Below are 22,384 nucleotides of genomic sequence, written 5' to 3' on the forward strand. Positions count from 1 at the left end.
GATTCCGTTACGGACCCCCTACTGTATGCACCTTTGGAAATTTGCAATTGATAGATTTATTTTATTTTGAAAATGTACAGTTTACTATTATTATGTTTGTGGTTTGAAGTCTAAAGAAGTCTGTATCTTTGTAACCCCTTTTTTTTTAAAGAAATGTAAAATACTGATGAAAAATAAGGTTATGGCTGAGCTGAAGCCGGGGTTCACAGTGTTTCAGGAACTTCTCACTTCTGACCTTCAGGAATGTTTGACACATCTTGGATGATTTGAAACCCTTGAAGAAACTCAATATGCTGCAACTCCAAGAAGGAAATTAGGAATCGAATCCATTGTGTTCTGGAATCTCCCGTCATATTTTTAAGGGCAGCAGTGAATTTTGAACAGGGTCTGTATTCTCTGCAAAGGCAGTTAATGGCTGCACCATTTTGTTTTTGAGAGAAAATGCTTAATTTTTCTTTGAGGTAAAAATCATCTTTTGATCTATTGTAAAAGCGTTCCCATTGGACTTTAAACTATCGTTAACCCATTTTTTATCCCAAATAAAAAAAAAAAACTGATGTTTTCCAGGGCATAATTACAGCAAAGCAGCAGTAGTTCATTAGAAATTCACCTCTAAATTGTGGGCAGGGCTGTTGAGGCGGAGTAACCTTGCCCCCTTCCCCTCCCCATTACTGAGAGCTCTCTGTTTACACTCTCTCCTGCTAGCTTATAGCCCTCACACCCCCAACCTAACATTACCAGCACAACAAAAACGACGAGCAACATTGGAGCCATCCAGTCGTACAGTTCTGATCCAGATTCCAGCTCAGACGAGGAAAACAAAGACGTTGATGGGTGTCTCTGTCTGCAGGATGCATCAGAATGGAGCAGAGCAGGGGGCTTGTGGCTCAGCCAGAGTATTTTCTACATCACAAAAACAATCTGCCTTTTTTTTCATCTGCTCCTGATTTAGAACGGTATGAATAAAGAAATACTCAGAAATGCCATTTTAATCTGAATTTTCTTCATCTATATGTCACCATATGTCATCAACAGAAAAATGCCCAAAGAACATTTTAAATAGACCACAAGCACAATATTTTCATCAGAGTGGGTTAAGTGTGGAATTAAGATTCATTATAAATGTTTTTCCCTTTGCTTTTCCTCAGAGATTAAAAGACTTGTGCAAAGTGTTTTTATTTGTTTTTAACTTACTGCTCTTAATGTAAGAAACATTGACTCAAACACTGTTACACCTAAGAAAAATACATTTTATACAAATATATTTTTAATATAAAACAAACAACAAAACAAATAAATATTTTGTTAAATACATTTTTTTTAAATGTCATTCTGTCTGACTGAAATATTTCCATTGAAGTTATTGTGTTTCTTCATTGCGTGTAAGTTGTTCATCTGACCACAAATGAGACACTTTTACTAGATAGGAGTCTGAGGTTTTTACAGTTTGTTGTAAAATCAACAGAAATTGCTTCAGCTGATGTCAGAAGCTCCACTCTGTGACTTTAAATCAATGATTTGGTTAATAAATGTGAAACGTCTGTGTAATGACTGGTGTGTTTTCAGTTTTCCTTTAAAATGTCAACCTTTTCACATGATCAAAATGAGAAGTCTTCCCTTGCATAATAAAGGAAATCCTGCCGCTGCTGTTGGGCAACATCAGTCTAGGATGAGGCGCAGAGGCCAAAACCTTTGAGGCGTCGTGTTTCTCTACATGATGAAGCTCTCGCTGACTCATTTTCTATTAAAGCTTTTTTTATATATATATTTGTCTCTCACAGCTCACCTCTGTCTATGTGCACGGATGCAACTTTCTGATTTTGACAGACTTTCCTCGAATGTTGGGGGGAATTCACAGGGGTTCAAGGACCGCGTTTTCCTCAGTGCAGCGACTCTTCCTTACAGTACAGACGCGTTTGAAGCTGCTGCTTTTCTCAGAGATCTGTCTTCTGTGATGTTCAGGCACCTGCACTGTTTGAGAAAAGTGAACTCTTCCCAACACAATATTTGATTGCAATCTAGTTTCCTAAAAGCGATCTGAGAATTCCCATCAATGTTGTCCTCGGGCGTCATTACCCAAGAAGCAAGGATGTACTACGCTGTTTGTTTCTCTAGTAGCAGCAGATTGGGGAGAAATGCTGCGTGTAGCTTCCTTCCTGCCTCAGTGTGAAGAACCACAGTGAACCCTGATTTAACCTCACTGCACAGGTTACAGCAGTTTTTGCTTTCGCTTTGATGGCTTCACAGCTGCACTTGTCCTTATAACGTTGCTGTCATTTAGCTGTAATACTTAATGAGGAGATTCTGACGCCTGCACCAACCTTCCGGTGTGTGTTGGTTTGTTTAATCGGGTCAGGTGTGGTGATGTTTTTTATTTATTTAATTTTTGAATGGTCCTCATGTCACTGTCACACACGCTTCCTGACAACAATACTGATAATAAAACAAAAAAATTTTAAATATTACCCCCCAAAGAAATCTATTGGACTGAAGCAGAGAAGTCTCAGGTCTTTGTTGTTTTTTTAAAGACCCACTTTGATCAAAATTGTGTTTGAATGCAAGTCTTCCTATATAGTCAAGTAATTGTTTATCTCATCCTTTTGCATAATTGACTTTGGATTCTGTGTTTTAAAAGCCAAATAAAATTCCATCCCCATTTAACCTTTGTGCTATCCTAGGCACTTTAACGTTGGGAGATGGGTCATCTAGACCCACTAGACAGTGCTCTGAACCTTTTTTCTTCAATGATTTTTGAATCTCACTGGTGTCCATGGATCACATGAAATCCTGTCCACCTTTATCCACCTTTGTCATGGTAGGAAAAGCACGTCAATGGTCATCTTGACCCCATTGGACAACACAAGGGTTAACAGCAAAGGTGACTCACAAATGGTGGGAAATCATAAAAAAAGAAGAAAAAGCTGTTAAAGTTCCCCAAAGTTTCAATGTGTTGTTTTTATTGAATCCAATGGATGCACACAAATATTACTAAATGAGTTTTTTAAAGATACTTTAGTGTCGAATGAATGAATAAATCCTCCAACTGCCTCTGAAACCAAGGACAACATTCAAGCTTTCCTGGCGTGGAGGATCAGCGTCGAGTCACTTTGTGCATCACTGCTCTCACTCCTGCAGGACCCGACTAGAGCTTCTTCAGAATGAAAGTGCTGCACGTCTGTGTTTTGCACGTGCCGGAGCGTGCCTTCATGCTCACTGCCACTGTGTCAGTTTCATTTGATGTTTCCTACCCATGTCCTGGAAAAAGGCGAGCTGAACCTGCTTAACCACCTGTTTCCAGTAAAGCTCCTCCTCTGCGGCTGTAAGCCCTCCCTCTCACCCCGCCGCCTCCACCTCCTCCTCGTCTGTTCTGTCACTCTCCACCTGATCGTCCCTGTAGCAGAGGAGGAGACGTCACGCAGCGGCTCTGTCGTCATAGAAACCTCCAAATTACTAATAAGTTATTGGAGATCACTAAACTCTGTACAAGCACCTGAAGCAATACTCATTTTTACGCATATTTGTCAAAAGGTGCATCATGTGACTACCTGCTCATAATATCCCTTGTGCTGTCTTGTGGGGTCCAGATGACCCCACTCCCAACGTTGGGAGTGGGGTCATCTGGACCTCACAAGACAGCACAGGGGGTATAATTGTGACATTTGACCAATTTTCGGTCTACTCAAGGCGGCTCAGAATCATTGTCAACACAATTCCCTCTGATTGTGTGACTCACAGTTGCTCTTTTTCCACTGAACCAAAACCTCCCAATAAAATAAGAAAGAAAAAAAAAGGTTCTGATCTTCTCCTGCAATTTGCAAGCTTCCTCCAGCACATTTTAATTACAGGTTTTACACTTTATGCACTGCAAAAATGGCTCCTTCTGCAAGACCTAACTCATGTTTGAGAGCTGGGAAAATCCCTCCGAAGCCCTCGCTGGGTTCTGTCTGACCGGCCTCAGAGCTGCGTGTTATTCAGAAGTAAAGCGTGAATAAAAGTCTGTGGAGAAAAACTTTCTGTTTCTTCCTAAACAGACCTGACTTCCAGCAGAATGAAAGTCATTTTCTTACTTTCAGAAGTCAGGCAGTTTCTCAAACTGTTAACTAAAACATGCCTCAAAGTTAGATGATGAACGTTGTGCATCCACTGAAACCTAATAATGCAGCCGGTTACTCACCACATTTCTCTGACAATACAAAGCAGACCGATCACTTATCATGTCATGGGCTTCAGCTATCCTAGTGTGGAAACCAAGTTAAGCTGCGTTCTATTTACCTTGGATGTCTGGAGTGATCTGGAGATGTCACTGCTGACTGCTTTCACATGCTTCATTCAATTTATTCATCATTTAAAACCAATCCTGTTGGATAATAGAACTTTTTCTCTCTCATTTTAGTAACTTAAACTGAACAAAAATGTAACTTTTATCAGTAAAATGTTGAATTTTACACTGAAGAATTTCCCTTAGCAAAAAATATTACACTTGAAGTTTTTTTTATATACTCAAGTATAAGTATAGCAAGTATACTACAGACCTTGTACATATAGGAAGTATCTTAACTGAGTACTTTTTCAGAGAAAGTCGAAACATATTTTAAAAAGTACACTTCAAGTACACTGCCTCCCTTGTAGACTAAGTACACTTGTAGTACACTTAAATAGACTACTTTCTGCTAAGGGTTGGTTGGAAAAAAAAGAAACCTTTTAGAAGAAAATCACTTATTGAACGTGATGAATCAATGTTTCACTGTGAAAATTAATTTTTTTATAAAACACAAATCTTTCATTTAAAACGACATTTTAAGCCACTTCCAGCCTTATGCTGCGTGTTTCCTGACTTGAGTGGTAGTCATACATGTCGGGTTGGTGGCATTTAAAATGTTAAATAGGGAAATGAAAACATTTCCAAGCATAAATAGTAAATAATTTGCAAGATTATCTGGTTAGCAAATATTAATTTAGCTAGCACTAAATAGAATATTCTTGAGGTAAAGCTGCAGATTTTACAAAATGTCAATTAAACCTGTGTTTTGTTGCTTGTTTGTTTATATTTATTTACCAAAAAAGTAGTCCTGTAGCCCTTATTCTACAAACCAACAAGCCTTTCCTGGTCTGGATGTATTTATTTTTAAAACAACTTCCTGTTTTGTTTGACTTTTTTTTTCATCACTAACTAGTGATGTCAAAGCCATAAAGCTGCTTCTGTACGTTCCAACAATATTTTGTTGTCAGTTCCACTTTTGTAAATGCCTCAAACTTCCCTGTTTGATACGCAGATTTTATGCAATGCTGTCTCCCTCTCTGTGTTACACACGTACACACACGCACAAACACACAACCACCCCCAGTGCATCAGAAAGTACCTACAGCACTTTCAGGCCAATCCGCCAAAAAACACAGCAGGAAGCCAGGATTTCCAGAGGGCCGTGCAGGGAGGTTGCATTTCATGTTGGCCCTGCGGACCAAGCGCCACCAGACAGAGGTCACCAGAAGGGGAAGCAATATTTAAATGAATTTGAATTGAAAACTATTTTTCTGATCTGTTAAAGAGCAATTATAAGTTGATTTTCAGAGCGGATCTGTGTTCAGCTCCATATTGGCTGCCAGTTTCAGACATTGTTTCTTCGCTGTTATATGGATAGAAATAGAGCTTCATTCAGCTTTATGTGCACATTTTTTCATGCATATCAGACAAGATAAAACATGTGAGTCTCACATTTGCTGCTGGCCGGTTGCTTCAAGGCTTACTCCTGATGTTTCTTCAGGTTATTGAGTCATGCAGCACAAACGATATTTTTATATATGATGTTTTACAGTCAGGAAGGGACTCTTGGTTTGCTTTGCTACCACTTTTCGATTGAGTGGTAACTCAAGTCCAAAACCAGGTCACAACAGAAAAAAGCTTTTACAAAGCTCTTGCAAAGCATCGCAGGCAATCCCACCAAACCACTTTGTATCAGGTATCTTCAGAACTCTGGCATCTTCTCACCAGATGACACTTAGGATTCCCACCTTAATCTAGCAAACCAAATACCATGATGCCACAGATGACGGAGTCGGCCTCACACGCCCACACTGTGGGGATGACACAGAGCTCGTCTCTGATAGAATGCGAATCGACAGCTCTGCACGCGCTCCCCCACATCTCCTGCCTTCACACTTGACATCACAGAGACTCCCTCTTGAAACCACAGCTCACTTTGCACACACTGAGGCTCTTCAGAGCAGCCTTTTTCACCACTCCCCATCTCAGCTAGGGTTGACTGACGTTGGTTAGTGGGGGGGCAAAGAACTGACATCAGATTTTCACTGTTCGTCCAATGAAATACATGCATGTAATAAAGATCTGGATGCAGTTTTAAGCTTTTGTGATCAATTTAAAGACATTAAACACTTGATATGTAAGCATCCCTTCATGGCAGTTAAAAAAAACATGAACAATATTGAAGTTACTTTTGTGGACTAAACATAAGTTTCATACTGAAACTCCTCTTTCAATTTGTTGTTTTTATTACTAAATAGATCAAATAAATATAATGAACATTTTGAATATTGTTTTAAATATATAAAAATGTATTAAAGTCATTACATCGTTCATAAATTATTTATTAATATACATTATTTTGAGGTTCAAAATTTATGAGAGAAGAGTAATTGATTTTGTCATTACCCATCACTTTTCTGTTGATTCTTTGCGCCCTCTGGTGGACAAAGGTAAAATGAGATTTTCGGTGGATTAAAATGATCAGACAGTACTAATCGAGTTGATTTCATCGATACGCCCATATTTTGAATAATTTAAATAATAAAAAGCAAAAATTGTTTTAAAAAAATCTCTATACAAATTGAATAACATAGTAAGATTCAGAAGTCCCGAAGTGTTTAGACCGGTTTGGATTGATTTGTGGTACGAATATCAACTAGTCTTGCCTGACTTGCTGTTTTCGATTGCTAAAGTGGTACCTTCAATATAAATTGGAAATTCCAAAACGATAAAAGTAAACTACCTAGTAAGCTAGTGTTTCATTTGTTGAAATAACCATTATTGATCAGCCAAAGTAAAACATGTTACATGAAAAGCCACAAAAAAGAGAATAGAAACATACAAAAATATTACAAATCAAATCCCTTAGAATAAAGAAAAAAACAAGGAGTTCAGGAAGGCAACACGGCAAGTCACAGGAGGACATCTGTCATCACAGATATTTTTTAGCTAACCATCACAAACTTCGCGATGGATTCACAGCCCCCACTCAAACCGTGGGAAAGGCGAATTCCTGGGGGTATGAGCGCACCTATAAACTACAGGTAAATGAGATTCAGGAAGTTATTTGTAGGGTTATTAGTTGTTGTTTCGAAGTTTTCCTAGGTAGCCTAATGCTAACGTTGCTAAAGGAGCTACTGCTAAACAATTACAGAACAGAACGAAACACCATATGAAACGCTGGTTAAAGCTATTACTGATTTATAATCAGGATAGTTGTATCTAAGGTACACTAGTTAATTTCAAATATGTTTAAAATTCGTCTAATTGTTTTTAGACTGTGTTTTTAGACTTGTTTTAGTACTTGTTGCTACTAGTTTGCATAGTAGCCAGGCCCCCGTAGTTGCCAGATATTTGTTGCATTGCCTTAATAAACGCAAAAGTTTTGCTATGAATTTTTTGAAAGATATTATCTTTCTGTTTGATTTTTTAATAGTAGCAGTTTTAAATCCATTAAGAACGAAAAAGCAGAAAGTCTTGTTATTTTGCTCAGATTTCTTGGTTGTCCTGCTGGTTTAGCTCCATCACTTTCTTTACACACAGATCGACAGACTTTGGACCAATTGCAGGCTCCTCCATTCCTGCTGGCCCTCCAGTTCTGACCAGAATGGCTCCTCCAGTGCCTGCTCGCCCGCTCCAGCAGTCATACCGCCCATCCTATTCCTCTTTCACCTCCTCTTACAGCCCCTATGGAAGCTCCATCTATGGGGGTTACAGCCCTTACAGCTATGGCGGCGGTTATGGCGGTGGCTTCGGTGGCAGCTATGGTCCGGGAGGGTACAGTCGTTTACCCCACACAGAAGAAATCGCCCCCAGCCGGTTTGTGCAGCAGGCAGAGGAGAGCAGCCGTGGAGCCTTCCAGTCCATTGAAAGCATCGTCCAGGCTTTTGCTTCGGTTAGCATGATGCTGGACGCCACCTTCTCCGCCGTGTACAACAGTTTTCGTGCCGTGCTGGACGTAGCCAATCACCTAACAAGGCTGCGTGCTCACCTCACTAGAGTTTTGTCAGCCTTCGCTCTGGTGCGCACGCTGCGGTATCTCTACCAGCGTTTGCTGCGGCTGCTGGGGAGGAGGTCAGATGTGGAGGACTTGTGGGCTGACAGCACAAGTGATGCTGTGGTGGCGGGTTCCTCCAGGGGATATGAGGCAGGAATGGATGAACAGAGCGTGAAGTCCTGGCCTATTTTCCTCTTTTTTGCTGTGGTTCTGGGTGGACCTTACCTCATCTGGAAGTTGTTGAGCTCCAGCCCCAGCTCTGATGAAAATAGTAAGGCTGGCATTGAATCCTTAATTTTATTGGTTTATTTTTCCGTTTGTTTGAAGAATTTACAACAGAAGATCATAAAAACACCAAACCAATGACCACAGTGTGGAGTTGTCGATTAAAGTATTATTCATTTAATAATACTATTCAATTATCTTGATGTAATCGTGTTTCTTCTACTTGATGTGCTCAATAGAAATGTTGTTGTTTTTTTCAGGTACAAACTGGGCCAGCGGGGAAGACGATCATGTCGTGGCTCGGGCTGAGTATGATTTCTCAGCAGCTTCTGAAGAAGAAATTCCTTTGCGGGCTGGAGACATGCTAAACCTGGCCCCTAAAGGTGAGACCTTCCTCAAATGTGTCGTGATTAATTAAAGTATTCCATAAAACTGCCTTTATTAACAATTGGTATATTTAAATTCTGGTTGCAGAGCAGCAACCGCGGGTGCGAGGCTGGTTGCTGGCCAGTGTGGATGGCCAGACAATTGGACTGGTCCCAGCTAACTATGTGAAAGTCCTTGGCAAGAGGAGAGGCCGCAAGCACGCGGAGATGGAACGGCTCGCTGAGGTCCAGGAGGAGAACCAGCGGGCCTCTCAAACACCAGCAGCTGCGCATGGTTCCACTTCAGATCTCTCCACAGCCTCCATGGCTCCCTCGACAGACCACCTACTAGAATCAGTATACAGAGAAATCCCAGCTGCCTTCGCTCTGGGAACATCCAACTCCAGCATGAGCTCTGACACAGTGTTGAATATCCCTGAAAAGACGGACCTGTGACGACTGTGTGTGCATGTGTTGCATTTACATCGTCTGTCAGTCAGTTCAAGTTTATCATTTCACTAATCAATTCTTCTGTAGGTCTTTGATTTCATTCATCAGCACAGTTTTCCTCTTAAAGTAAAATGGCTCAGAATCGTTTTTGTGTGAGATGATGTGTACTACATCGTCTTTGTGTTCTGTGAAGTCCAATTATGGGATGCATTGATGTATGTTAATGGGAAATGTAAAAGGGTTGTTGATGTCATGATATACATGTGAGGTTTCACCCTCAGGTGAAGCCGGGTGGACATCTGTAGGTTGTTGTTTTTTTTTGGATCAAGTGAAATTTGATTCACTCAGAAATAAGAAAGACTAGCTTTGCACATTTTAAAGTTTGTTAGTCCAATGTAATTTTGTAAATACTTAAAATAATTATTTTGAAAATAAATCTAATGGATTATTTTTTGCAGTATTAATCTGCAACCAAAAAAAAGCACGTCTTATTTTATTATTTGTGTCGAAAAATGTTGCGTGCGTGCGTGTGGAAATGACAGCTCTGTTTGATGTACGACAGAAATTTTGGATTTACGGTTTTCGTTTCCAGGCAACAGGACGCCCTTGGCTGCTGCAGTGCGACATCGGGGGCGACTCCGCAGAAGAAGCGGCCAGCTTTATGTTTCATTTATTTGCATTTATATCTATTCTATTTTTTTAAAACCACAATTTGCTCTTATATCGATATATTTTCCTTTTAAGTGTTTGTTTTTTCGTGTGTCTAAAAACCCCAATACGGCCCGTAAAAGCTGAATATTTATGCCAGCTTTTTTAGACTAATGCTGCATTCGCAGAACATCGGAAATACTACATTTTCAAAAGCCCACTCAAAGCTCAATATGGTCCTATCAATATGAAAATTAAATCCATATCGTATTGTTCTGTTAATACGGGCTTATAGCGCAACATATAATATTTCAGATAAACCATCTTATTTTAACACTTTTTAGGTATGATGACATGAACGCGTCACTATTAGTTGTCGCATCTTTGCTTTGTTGGTATAAAAATTACGAGCTTTCCCTGAAGGCAGCAGATACTGTCCCGTCCGGCAAAGTTAGCTAGCCTTAGCAACCCATGGAATTACAGCGCAGCATCTTTCCCACGCAATGACGCAAAATATTCCCACACTTCCTTGATTCCACGAGACCAGAGTAAGAAATATCCCCGGATAAGTATGCCTTAGTTTAGCTGTTCGAGTGAGTGTTGTGTAGAAACAGTTGATTTGACCCAAATGCATCTCAGGATGATGAGGAGCCGAGGAGGCTGGCCTGTGAACGCATCACCGCCAGTTTTTCCACAGTAAAAATAATTGCGCACCAGATTGAAATAGACCAATACATATATACTTATATTTAGTTATTTAAAAAGAAAATAGGTTTCGAATATAACATGCATCATGACAGTTTTGTTAGACATCTAGTAATCTCAAGAATAGGACAAAATAGTCTGTAAAACTTTTGGATCTGAGGATGTTTTGTTTTCTTGTAGATTAATTCTGCGTTTTCTCTTGTTTTGGGTTCTGTAGAGATGAGGCGGTTCTGTGCGGACAACAATAACTTCCCCAATGACAACAACAACCTGGTGCTGGACATGGTCCTGGGCTCTCTGTGGGATGTGGTCCAGCCCATAAACTGGGACAATGTTGCCAAGCTGGTGCCAGGCTTCACTCCCAAAGAGGTAAGCGGACGTCTCCACCTGCACCCGCTTGTCTGGGTCAGCATCGACCTCATCCTTCATGTGATCCTAGTGTTCCCGTCGCTTTGAGGAGCTGAAGAGCTCGGGGGCGTTTCCACACGTGGACTATCAGTGCAACACCTTAAGTGAAGAAGGCACGCCAGCTCCAGAAGGCACGTCCACGCTGCTGGACACGGAGGCCGTGGTCGAAAAGGAGGGAAGCAGCCAGAGCAAAACACCAGGTCAGTCAGGGAAATCAAATACGGAGTAAGGATTGCACCCTTTGCTGATTCTATAGGTTTTCCCGCTTTCAAAGAAATGAACAGTCTGTCATCCTAAATGCTTGACAGTGAGGACGCTGTTCTTGGGGTCAAAGGCAGCATTGCTCCCCTTCCAAACAGGTTGAGTAGATGCCAAAGAGCTCCATGTCGGTGCCATCTGACCACAGCACTGTCCTCCAATCTGAATCATGAAGGTGCTCCTCAGCAAGCTTCAGGCGGGCCTGCACACGTGTCTCCGTAACCCTTGTGCTATCCTAGGCACTTTAACGTTGGGAGTTGGGTCATCTAGACCCACTAGACAGTGCTCTGAACCTTTTTCTTCAATGATTTGTGATCTTCACTGGTGTCCATGGATTACATGAAATCTTTCCACCTTTATCCACCTTTGTCATGGTAGGGAGAACTCGTCAATGTAAGGGTGGGGTCATCTAAGATGGCACAAGGGTTAAGCATGGGGGCTTTGTCAGCACTGGGATGTGCTAAACCAGTGCGGGGTAAAGTAGCACCAATGGTTCTCTTGGTGACTGTGGTTCCAGCTGCCGTGTTGTTTTAAAACCATTTCTCTTTGTTGTCATGGAAACCCCTCCAGGTCAGACCTTGTTTGGAGCCCCAGACCTGAAGGTGGGGTGATGGTCATGGTCTTGTGTTTTGGCACCAACAGTTTGTGGCCTTCACCCCCGGCTTGTTGCTAATAGTTTTGCAGTCGGTTCTGAAAGTCTTCCCATGTTGGAGAGTTTGGAGTCTGACTGATGGACGGATCCTGTGGACAGGCGTCTTTTCCACAGGTGATCAGTTCACACAGGTGTCTTTAATTTAGTGGCAGGTTAATTAGGAGAGTCTAACTGATCGGTGTGAACCATGACTAAAGCTATTCTCACACCGGGCATGTGACGCACATTCAAGAACGTGCTGAAACGTGGGTTCTGGAACGCGAGTTTGGCCCATGGTGTTAACACTGGACATACAGGGAGGGGCTTTTTGTTCTTCTTCTGTTTACTAGCGCGTGTCCGCCGACTACAGTGGGATGAGGCTTGGCGTGAAATGTCAAAGTGATGCAAATCACCGCAATGATTCATTCATTCAATGAATGAATGAATAAATGAAATTTCTCCTTCACATTCAATTTTGAAACAGTTGGCACTGCAGTGAAAATAAAGGGACACCATCCATCCATCTTTACCAAACCCGAGTCCCGATTGGTCAAAGTTCAACCTGGTTTAACTTGCAATGCACGTTTAATGGCCGCGCGTTTTTGTACGTAGGGCCCAAAGACTTGAGTAGCTAAGAGTGAATCTGATTTTTGACAGCGGAAGCCCGAAGAACGCCGTACACTGACTCGTCACTAAACGTAGTCGCTTGTCGAGGGTGGAGTGAACATAGCTTAACCCTTGTGCTATCTTAGATGACCCCACCTTTCCTTGATGTTCTCCCTACCATGACAAAGGTGGATAAAGGTGGAAAGATTTCATGTAATCCATGGACACCAGTGAAGATCACAAATCATTGAAGAAAAAAGGTTCAGAGCACTGTCTAGTGGGTCTAGATGACCCAACTCCCAATGTTAAAGTGCCTAGGATAGCACAAGGGTTACATGGTTACTTGGGGATCAAATACTTATTCCCTTCCATGAAATGCAAATAAATGTATATAAACTCTGTAAAGTGGATTTCTTGATTTTCTTTCACTCACTGTTCAAATGAACCTAGCAAGAAGACGACAAACTGTCCCTTTCGTTTTAGGCGGGCAACCCGACAAAATCAGCCAGAGATCAAATCCTTACGTCCTCCACTGGATTTGGTCCTTTCGTTTAGACTGTGTGATCCGCTCATGTCTGCAGGCGGGAGGTCGATCCCCTCAGGAAGGGGCGATCCTGTGGAGAAGGAGAAACGAGCCACTGCGGTGGAGGAGGACACGCCCCAAAAGTCTGGAGAGTGAGTTTTCTCCTGGCAGAAAGGAGCGGCGCCTCCGTTAGACGTGAACTCTTCTGAACCCTCCCTTTCAGTCCCAACATGGTGATCCACGTCTGTGACGAGACCAAGAACCTGAAGCAGGACTTCACGTGTCCCAGAGATCTGCTGGTCAAAGAGATGCGTTACTTTGCTGAGTATCTGTCCGTGGACGCGCAGAGGTGGGAGGAAGTGGACATCTCGGTTCACTGCGACGTGCAGATCTTCGACTGGCTCATGAACTACGTGAGGAGGAACTCTGCCGGAGAGGGGAACAGGGACAAGCCTCGGCTGGGTAAATCTCCGGCACAGGTCGTAAACGATCACTCTCGGTAATGCTTGAGGTGCTCATCTTCTCCATCGGTGCTTCCTTGATCTCTTTTTTTTTTTCTTCCCACTGATCGTGGTGTGTGTGTGTCTGTTGCGTTTCGGTGTTGTTGGTGGATTTGTGGGGTTGGCTTGGTTGGTCACGTGGTGTTTGTCGGTTACAGAGCCCAGCAATGTCATCTCAATCCTGATCTCCTCCGAGTTCTTGAAGATGGACACGTTGGTAAGTGATGCGGTGCAGAGTGAGGCTCTCCGTTCAGGTTGTTTTTGAAAAAGTTCTGTTGCACGTTGTCTGTTTTTGACGAACAACCTTTAAAACGAGCTCGTTTGCTGCATGGATGTCCGTGGAAATGTGTTTTCGTAAAATCCTTCTCGCCGCTTTTGCAGCCGCAGCTCAAAGGCTTTGCAAGGTTACGGGTGTCCTTTGGTCCCCCGATTACAGGTGGATGAGTGCATCCAGTACTGCCACAAGCACATGAGCGCCATTGTGGCCACGCCCTGCAACATGAACTGCATCAACAGCAACCTGACCACGCTGATCGCCGAGCTTTTCAACCACAACGAAGCCGACGACATCCGGGACAAAAAGGACAAGTTCAAGAGGTGAGAAGGGCTTCAGGTGGAGTCAGGAAACCTGCACGAAACAAGGAAGAAGCTGGGATTTGTAGCTCACCATCGCCCTCTTTTGTCAGTGTGAGGAATGACACGCTTTTGCAAACACAGGCCGTTATTTAGTCAATGTCCGAATTCCCTTCCTAACTACTTAACAATGATACAGTGCAGGACTATCTAGTGCCCTGGCGTTAAACTAAGCTAACTCGGACACATACTCCCTACTTTTTTTTTTTAACGACAAATATGATGTCACCCATTTGCTGAAGTGAAAATCTAATAAACATGAACATTTTAATACTATTTATGAATCCACTGGGTTCTGAAAATCTTTAAAAAATAAATTTAAAAACAGTTTTTCAAATGAAAAATTGTTCAAACGCAATGCATTGTGGTCTATATGTGCTTTTCTAGTGAGTATTGATGCATACTGGATACCTTTCCAGAAGGAGGAATTTCCAGGACACTAGATTTACACATTTTAGATCCGGAGCACTAAATAGTGAGGAGTGGGGGATTGGGACAGAACCATAGGTTAACAAAAAAAAATCATTAGTGTGTCTCACCAAATCTTAAATGATGTTATCAGCATTTGTGAAGGATGTTGACACATTAACTACTGTTTTCACTTTGTTTTTGATCACTTTTTAATCTCTGTTTATTACTCCTAAACACCAAAACGGACACACTTGCAAGTCTTTTTACATTAACCCTTTGTACTCTGGGGCCGTTTTGAGCATTTTCTCCATTTTACAATTTGCTCTATTATTTTTATCATTGAAACTGTCTTTGTGGCGATTCTTGATGTCAATCATTGTAGTACAAATGTTTTCATTCTATCGCCCAAATAATTCCACCGTGAACCTGAAACTGTCCAAAAAACTCAAACCCAATTGGCAAAGTTTTTACATTTTTTTTTACTGTAAACATCACAAAAAACTGACATAAACTGTTTTTTATTTTTTTAATACTTATAGTAGAGACAAAATAAAAATGTTTAAATCCACAGACAAAGCAAAATGAAGGTAAAAACTGTAAAAATATTAATAAATAAATAAAAAGGTCCACAATTATCTATAATAACTTGTGTTTATGTTTGTTGTCAATCAAGAATTTCAAAGTTTTATACCTTTCACGTTACATTGTAAATGAATACAGTACTAATGTGGGTGTCATTCTTGCATGGTTGTAAACAGATTGGCAACATCCCATGCTGGGGTTAAATGAGGTTAATTGAGGGTTAAATGGCGTTTTATACACACCAATTTGTTGCTAATTCCATTTTTCTTAATGAATTGATAGTTTTTATTCTTGAGTGTCAGCTCTTTTTTTATTTTATTTCATTTTTTGTAGGACAATTTATTGGGCTTGCTGTCAGGACCTTTCAAAATAAAGGCGTAACGTCTTCCAGTGTTTGATGGGCTTTGCTCCAGCGCTTACATTGACAGAATTTTTTCAACAGTTCAGTTTCCCCCCCTCATATCTCAGACTCTTTCGGGTTTTTTATGAGTCAGAAAATGTGACATGGGGTTTAAAAATTAAAAATGTGAACAAGACTTTTTAATAGGAGTTTTTCCTCTCTCTCTTATTTTGACAGATGTTATTGGCGAAAAAACATCTGCTAATGTTTGTTTCCTGCAGCTTCATGTCTTTAACCGTCAGGAGACGTCGCTACCCACCGAGATACAACTCTTACTTCATAAAAAGAAAAGTTTTTATTGGATAACACAACATTTCTGTGATGTCAAAGTTCCTAACTTCTTGTAAAAATGTGACATTTTTTCAATATTTGTGCAAAAAAGAATCAAGGTTTTTTCACTACAATGCAACAAACAATTGACGGGAGGTTTTGTTTTTGCTGAGTCACTTTAGAGTTCTCCTCCACCTCAACAGCAAACTGTTTCAGAAGAAAATCGAGCGTCTCTTTGATCCGAACTGCCGGAGCAGGGATTCTCCGGGAAACGCCTCCTCCCTGTACAGGTCAGGCGTCCTCCTGTTCTTCCGCGCTTGCGGCCACGGCGTTCCTAACGAACCTTCTGGTCGTCAACCACGCAGGTGTGGACAGTGCCTCAAGCTGCTGACCAAAGACACGGAGAGGAGCATTTCCTGTCTTCCAGGAAAAATCAACGTGGATGCTCGAGGAGAAATCGTCTACACACACTCCAGGTATGGGTGTTGGTTGGGACTCGGTGCAGCCGAGGATTCGTCCGTTGACCCGTCCAGAACTGCTGTCCCATGCAGGCAGAAGAGCTGGGATGTCCACGAGTACATCAGGGGTCTCTACGAGGAGCTCAAGTCCTGGGTCTCAGTTTATTGGAGAATCTGGGGAACCATCAACCACCTGACCTGCTCCCGGTGTCAGCAGGTCAGATCCGCCAGCGCCCCCCTCCTGCCCCTTTAAACCTGGTTGTGAGTGCCGCTCTTGTGCGCAGGTGTTTGTGTGTGCAGAGCTGACGTGCTGCAGGTACCACCCTGACAGCGTGCTGTACCCGGGGGCGGGGGCAGACAAAGGCTGGCACGGAGCGGGAGTTTACCCCTGCTGCAGGAAGAGGGTCCTCCGCTTCGACCCAACGGGAACGCCAAAGGTTCAGAAACACACTCTCTCTGATTTCATCTCCCTTTTTAGTCTTTGAAATAAAATAAAAAGTGCTTCTTAAAGTCCGTATTTGTTTATCAGTTCTAAAAATAACTAAATGTGTCTCTTTAGCTTATATTCGCTAATTTAAAAAAATAGCCTCCAGATCCTTTAACCCTTGTGCTATCTTAGATGACCCCACCCTTACATTGAGGTGTTCTCCCTACCATGACAAAGGTGGATAAAGGTGGAAAGACTTCATGTAATCCATGGACACCAGTGAAGATCACAAATCATTGAAGAAAAAAGGTTCAGAGCACTGTCTAGTGGGTCTAGGTGACCCAACTCCCAACGTTAAAGTGCCTAGGATAGCACAAGGGTTACATGGAGCATTTTTGGAAAAACTGGAATCCACGCTCTGGATCATCATGGAGTCAGTCAGAGCTTTCACATGAGCCTCCAGGAGCTGCAGATGCAGCGTCCGTAGAATTGCTACCTGCAGCCTGTCAATCAAAACTCCGCCTGTTCAATGGGAGAGGCTGCAAAAACCTTTGGTGTTGAAAACAAGCCTGAACTACTTCCTGTGATTTTTACTGGAGTCTCTGACATGCTGGTCAGCTCTTTAGCTGTAAACATTTGTCATCACCGCGTGCTACGAGGCGTAAATAAATATTCGCCTGTGTGTGCGTGCGTGCACGTGTGCAGGGCTGTAAGATGCGGGACCACATAGTGAGCGTCCCCAGCGAGGAAGGCTGTGACGAGGCCACGTCAGCGCAGGTCAGAGTCCTCAACGACCTGCTGCTGCACAGAGACGCCGTGTGTTTGTCCAACTCTTCACCTGTGGACAGGTGAGCCTCAGTTCCCGCAGACTTCCTGTCCGTTTCCTGCTCCGCTGCTTTTTCCCTTTGTTTCAAGATAAAGTTGAGATGTTCCAGGACAGCTTTTAGCATTCATGGCGACTCCGGGAAATGACCTGTGTGTCTCTGAAAGCAGCGAGGAGAGCCCGTCCGGACCCGAGAAGGTCCAGGACTGCGACTCTCTGCTGGAGCCGACGCTCCTGGGACCTCTGAAGGGGGGCGGCAGCTCTGTGAGCGTCTCTGATTTTCCCTGTTCAGGCTTTCCTGCACTACTTTTTTTCTAGATTTGAACTCATCCATCTCTCCTCTGTTACCAGTTTTCCTTTCTGAAAAACTGGAGTCTCCAGCTGGTAGGACCTCTCCTGCTTTTTTGAAAATTCTGCCCGTTTTGCCCACAGCTGTTGATGTGCCGAAAAGAGCAGCATGTCTGTTTCTAGTCTAACACCGGGGGGGCCCGTGTCGGTTTAGAAGCAGCAGTCTCTGTTGTCGGAGGATGAGGACTACACCACAGGGTCAGAGGTCACCGAGGACGAGGTCGGGGACGAAGAGGAGCAGTCCAAGAAACAAGGTGGGACCTCAGTTTTTTTAGGGTGGAAGTTTCTTCAAGCTGAGATGCAGAATCAGAAGCTGCAGTCGATTCTTTTATATCATCAATAAAAGATCTAAAAAAAAAAATCACTTATCTGAAGAAATTAAAGGACAGAAGAGAAAAAGAAAGTCTCTGACATCAAAGGGTTAAAAAGTTAATTTTGCTGCCAGACAAAAATAGATCCACGGCTGAGCAACACATTTTTAATCAAAACATCTAGATTTTTCCCCCAAAATGAGTGAAGAAATATTCCGTGGACTTCTGTGTTTCCTCGCCACGTCGCGGTTCACCTTTCACCGTGTCCCAGACGTTTTTACAGAGCACTGCGTTCTGCATCCCTATTGGCTGTAGACCTCATCAGGCGATATTCATGCCGTGTCTCCCGTACCGAAACGCTGTCAGCTTCCCAAACCGATAGGATTCCTCCATCCTGGTCAGATCTTTGTTTTCATTCTGTAATATTGGACTCATTTCTCTATGAAGGTTTGAACTTTGAGTTTAAACAGGAGAGAAATGTTCATGTCTGTCTAAGTAAACGTGTGTAAAGTGTGCAGTGAGGAGTTTTACAGCCTTTAAACATCTGTAAACCCACTTCATGGATTACACCTATTACTGGGAACACGACGTCCAACTAACTACACAAAAAAGAAAAGAAAAATCCCAGTAGCACTCAAACACAGTAGTGGCAGTGTGATGGTGTGGGGCTGCTTTGCTTCTTTATGCTCTGGAAGTTGTGATTTAAAAGATAAAATGATCCAAACATGGCGAGAAGGCTCCACTTTGAACAGGCAGAAAGCTAAATGAACTCAGGTGGTTAACCCTTGTGCTATTTTAGATGACCCCCCCCTTACATTGATGTGTTCTCCCTACCATGACAAAGGTGGATAAAGGTGGAAAGATTTCATGTAATCTATGGACACCAGTGAAGATCACAAATCATTGAAGAAAAAAGGTTCAGAGCACTGTCTAGTGGGTCTAGATGACCCAACTCCCAATGTTAAAGTGCCTAGGATAGCACAAGGGTTAAGTCACCCACTCTGACCGTCCTTTGATGTGCTATCGCGGTGTTCCCAGTGGTCTCATGTTGTTTTCAGGCAAAATCATAAAAAGCTGTAGTTTCCTAGGACACAGTTTCAGGTGTTCATCAGAAATTCCCCTCAGAGTTGTGGGCATTTTTTGTTTTCATTTACTCTTGATTCACAACAATTTGAATCACGAAATAATCAGAAAAGCAATTTTGACCTTCATCTTCAGAAAAATGCCTTTTTTTTAATCAGTGGGTTTTAAATGAGCCAAAGACAGAAAAAAATCTTCTTTTGTTATGTTTTTGGTGCTTTGCTTTTTAATTAAACTAAGAAAGATGTATGTTTGTTTGGTCAATGTAAGTTTTTCCTGCCTTGCTGAAACGTTTCTCGTCAGAAGGTTTCGGTATCTGAGAGAGCTCGGTTCTCTGGCCTGAAAAGAATAAAGGAAACACACGATCGGCCTCAAATGGTTGATTTGCTTTGATCGCTGCAGATCCTAAAGACAGGAAGTCCAAACGCGACACCACTTTCTCTTTTTAGCACACGTCTATTTTTAACACCACAAATTTGTGCTAAAGTGTTGTACAAGAAGTTTCTCTTAGCAGCCTGCAGATGGCGCCTCTGAACCTTTTTTCCTTTTTGTTTCCAGCTGCTAAAAAGGCCAAGAGGGGTCAGCGACCTCTGAAGAAGCAGCTGTCCTCTCCCAACTTCCAGCGCAAAGAGAAACCAGAGAAGGTGAGTTTGGCTGCGACGCACATCAGGGTCAGCAAATTAACCTGAACACTCCTGAAAATATCAAATAATACGCTCCTAAATGTAAAATAAATGAACAACAGTTTCTGTTTGTAAGAAGGTGGTTCTACAGCTGAATATTTGACTGATGTCTGTTTCTCCCCAGTCGCAGGGCAGAGACAGCACGCCTTTCACGTACGTTCAGACCCCGCCCCCTCATTCACGCTCCAACGTTTTCCTCACGAACCGAACCCTTTCTCAGGCTGCCGCCTTCTTGTTGCAGAGTGAGCATCCAGAAGAGCAAGTGGGACGTCTCCCGCTCCCTGCGCTACAACCAGGACGCCCAGAGGGAAGAAGGTGATGCCCAGCTCGGTTGTTCCGCCTCCCGGAAGAGGCCCGGTTTACATCAGCCTCTGCCTTTGTGTTACCAGACCAGCGCCGCATGGTGGAGATCATCAGTCACCTGACCAGGATGAGGTTTGGAGATGAGGAGCAGAGTAAATCCAAGGACACAAAGGAGGTCTGTGGTCCTCACGGAAACAAGACAATGAGTTCAGGCCTGACCTGGATTTTCTTCTCCACAGTTGAGCCGCAGGAGTTGTTTGTGCAGCCGTTGTTGTTCTTGAACGTGTTTTTGTGTTGCTGCGCAGCCTCCAGGGGGAATCTACGCCCGGCTCGAAGCGCAGTTCAAGAACTCGTCCCAAGCCAGGCAGAGCGCTGAGAAGACGCCCAGGTCCTTTCACTGCTGCACTCAAACACACCTGCCCCCTGCAAGTCAGCAGCTCAAGCCCTCTTCTCCCTGTGTGCCTCTGCAGGCCCAAAATGCGCTTCGCTCAAGTCCGGACGACATAAGAAGAACTCCTGATCATCTTCAGTCACCCATTGATGGGTCACCGCCGCCCTCCACAGCCCGGTTCTGTTTGTGCAGCTGCCGCCGGAAACAGCCCCTGCAGTTGTCCGGCGATGGCTTGAACCCGGAGTCCAGGCCGTCAGGCCTCCCCCTCCCCTACGGTCCCACATTCGTCCTCCTTCAGTGTTCTCCTGTAGCTCTGAATTGTGACCGATTAAAAGAGAAATGCAACCCAGCTGCTGCTGCCGGTTCCTCCACTAGATGGCAGACGATAACCTTGAGGGGCGGTCACCGGGTTCTGAACAATCGCCTTTGCTCTAGTTTGAACATGACCCCCCCCAGCACTAATACTTTAACCAGTGGTAGCCAGGACTCAGACTCGGGTTCCAACATCAGGGTTCCTGAGCGGAGCTGGGGGGGTGGAGGGGTGTTACCCAGCTGTTCCCACTTTCTCCTCAACGGCAGATACCAGGAATGACTGGGGCTGGGAAGGGGTCCAGTTACAGTCGGACTCAGAAGGAAGGCCGAACACACCAAACATCCAGTGACTGACAGGGGTGCTGAGTCGCCATGGAAACCCACTCAAATTCATCTACAGGAAGTGCTGAGTCTGAAAATTTTTATCCCAAAACATCCGACTAAATATATAAAATAAGGTTGACGGGCTGGAGCCAGAGTGCCTCCTTCCTCTGCCTGACTTGGGTCGTATCCTTGAATGTGAGAGCGGCGCGTTAGTCGGGATCACTGGCAGGGTCGCGTTTCACGCCACAGAGCCAGGACAGACGTGTGAGCGGAAGTGAGCGGACGCCGTCTCAGGATTATGACGGGGCTTTTCATCCTCGGAAGGTTGCCACTGATTCACAGTTTAATGCAGAGAAAAGCACAGGAGCCAGTGGGATGGGAGCCGGTGGGGTAGCATCTGCGTGAAGATTTCATGTAATCCATGGACACCAGTGAAGATGACAAATCATTGAAGAAAAAAGGTTCAGAGCACTGTCTAGTGGGTCTAGATGACCCAACTCCCAATGTTAAAGTACCAAGGATAGCACAAGGGTTACACAAACACTGATTTGTCAAACAGACACAAATACGATTCTATTTAGTTATAAATAAAAACTGTTTTCATTTATGAAATTATACTGGAATTATGATGATAAAAATGTGGATTTTCCATCATAAATAGAAAATTATCATTTTGACTCAAAACTACTCAAATAAATCGGCTCCATGCTCTTTCACTTTCTAGGGATTGATTTGGTTTGATCAGACTTTAGTAAGTTGTCCCTTTTGGTTCTTCACACTTTTACTTGAAAGGTGGAACAAACTGCAGTCCTGGGGTCAACACAAATAAAAACAGACATTTCCTGACAAGCACAATCAATGGTTTCAGGGGGCGGAGCTTCCCAGGAAAACAATCATTGACTATCAAAGAACTGGACTGAGTCGATGTGATATCACCTAGAGAAAATGACTTCTGGCTCCACCCACAGGAAGGCAATTCAGTGAACGCTTCCATGTTGGATCCAGACAACGTCAAAAAGCTCCGATTAGTCGGAATCCTTCAGTCATTTCT

General features: G+C 43.2%; 2 protein-coding genes across 2 annotated transcripts; both read left to right on the top strand.

Moving 5' to 3' along the window:
* Nucleotides 1–6,963: 6,963 nt before the first annotated feature.
* Nucleotides 6,964–9,706, top strand: pex13 (peroxisomal biogenesis factor 13). Its single transcript, XM_004076932.5, has 4 exons — nucleotides 6,964–7,305; nucleotides 7,805–8,529; nucleotides 8,744–8,866; nucleotides 8,958–9,706. The coding sequence occupies exons 1-4, from the start codon at nucleotides 7,232–7,234 to the stop codon at nucleotides 9,302–9,304; spliced, it is 1,269 nt and encodes a 422-aa protein (XP_004076980.1). The 5' UTR covers nucleotides 6,964–7,231; the 3' UTR covers nucleotides 9,305–9,706.
* A 601-nt stretch (nucleotides 9,707–10,307) lies between these two features.
* sanbr (SANT and BTB domain regulator of CSR) lies at nucleotides 10,308–21,046 on the top strand. Its single transcript, XM_011484095.4, has 21 exons — nucleotides 10,308–10,494; nucleotides 10,869–11,020; nucleotides 11,091–11,259; nucleotides 13,136–13,229; nucleotides 13,301–13,539; nucleotides 13,736–13,794; nucleotides 14,014–14,174; nucleotides 16,077–16,163; nucleotides 16,239–16,349; nucleotides 16,425–16,548; nucleotides 16,616–16,768; nucleotides 17,464–17,606; nucleotides 17,752–17,845; nucleotides 17,933–17,965; nucleotides 18,084–18,183; nucleotides 19,879–19,964; nucleotides 20,128–20,156; nucleotides 20,245–20,318; nucleotides 20,393–20,481; nucleotides 20,612–20,694; nucleotides 20,777–21,046. The coding sequence occupies exons 2-21, from the start codon at nucleotides 10,871–10,873 to the stop codon at nucleotides 20,811–20,813; spliced, it is 2,115 nt and encodes a 704-aa protein (XP_011482397.1). The 5' UTR covers nucleotides 10,308–10,494; nucleotides 10,869–10,870; the 3' UTR covers nucleotides 20,814–21,046.
* The last annotated feature ends 1,338 nt before the right edge of the window (nucleotides 21,047–22,384 follow it).

Source organism: Oryzias latipes, chromosome 15, assembly GCF_053564925.1.
Source record: "Oryzias latipes strain Hd-rR chromosome 15, Olatipes_Hd-rR_3.1".
In the NCBI taxonomy this organism is placed as follows: domain Eukaryota; kingdom Metazoa; phylum Chordata; class Actinopteri; order Beloniformes; family Adrianichthyidae; genus Oryzias; species Oryzias latipes.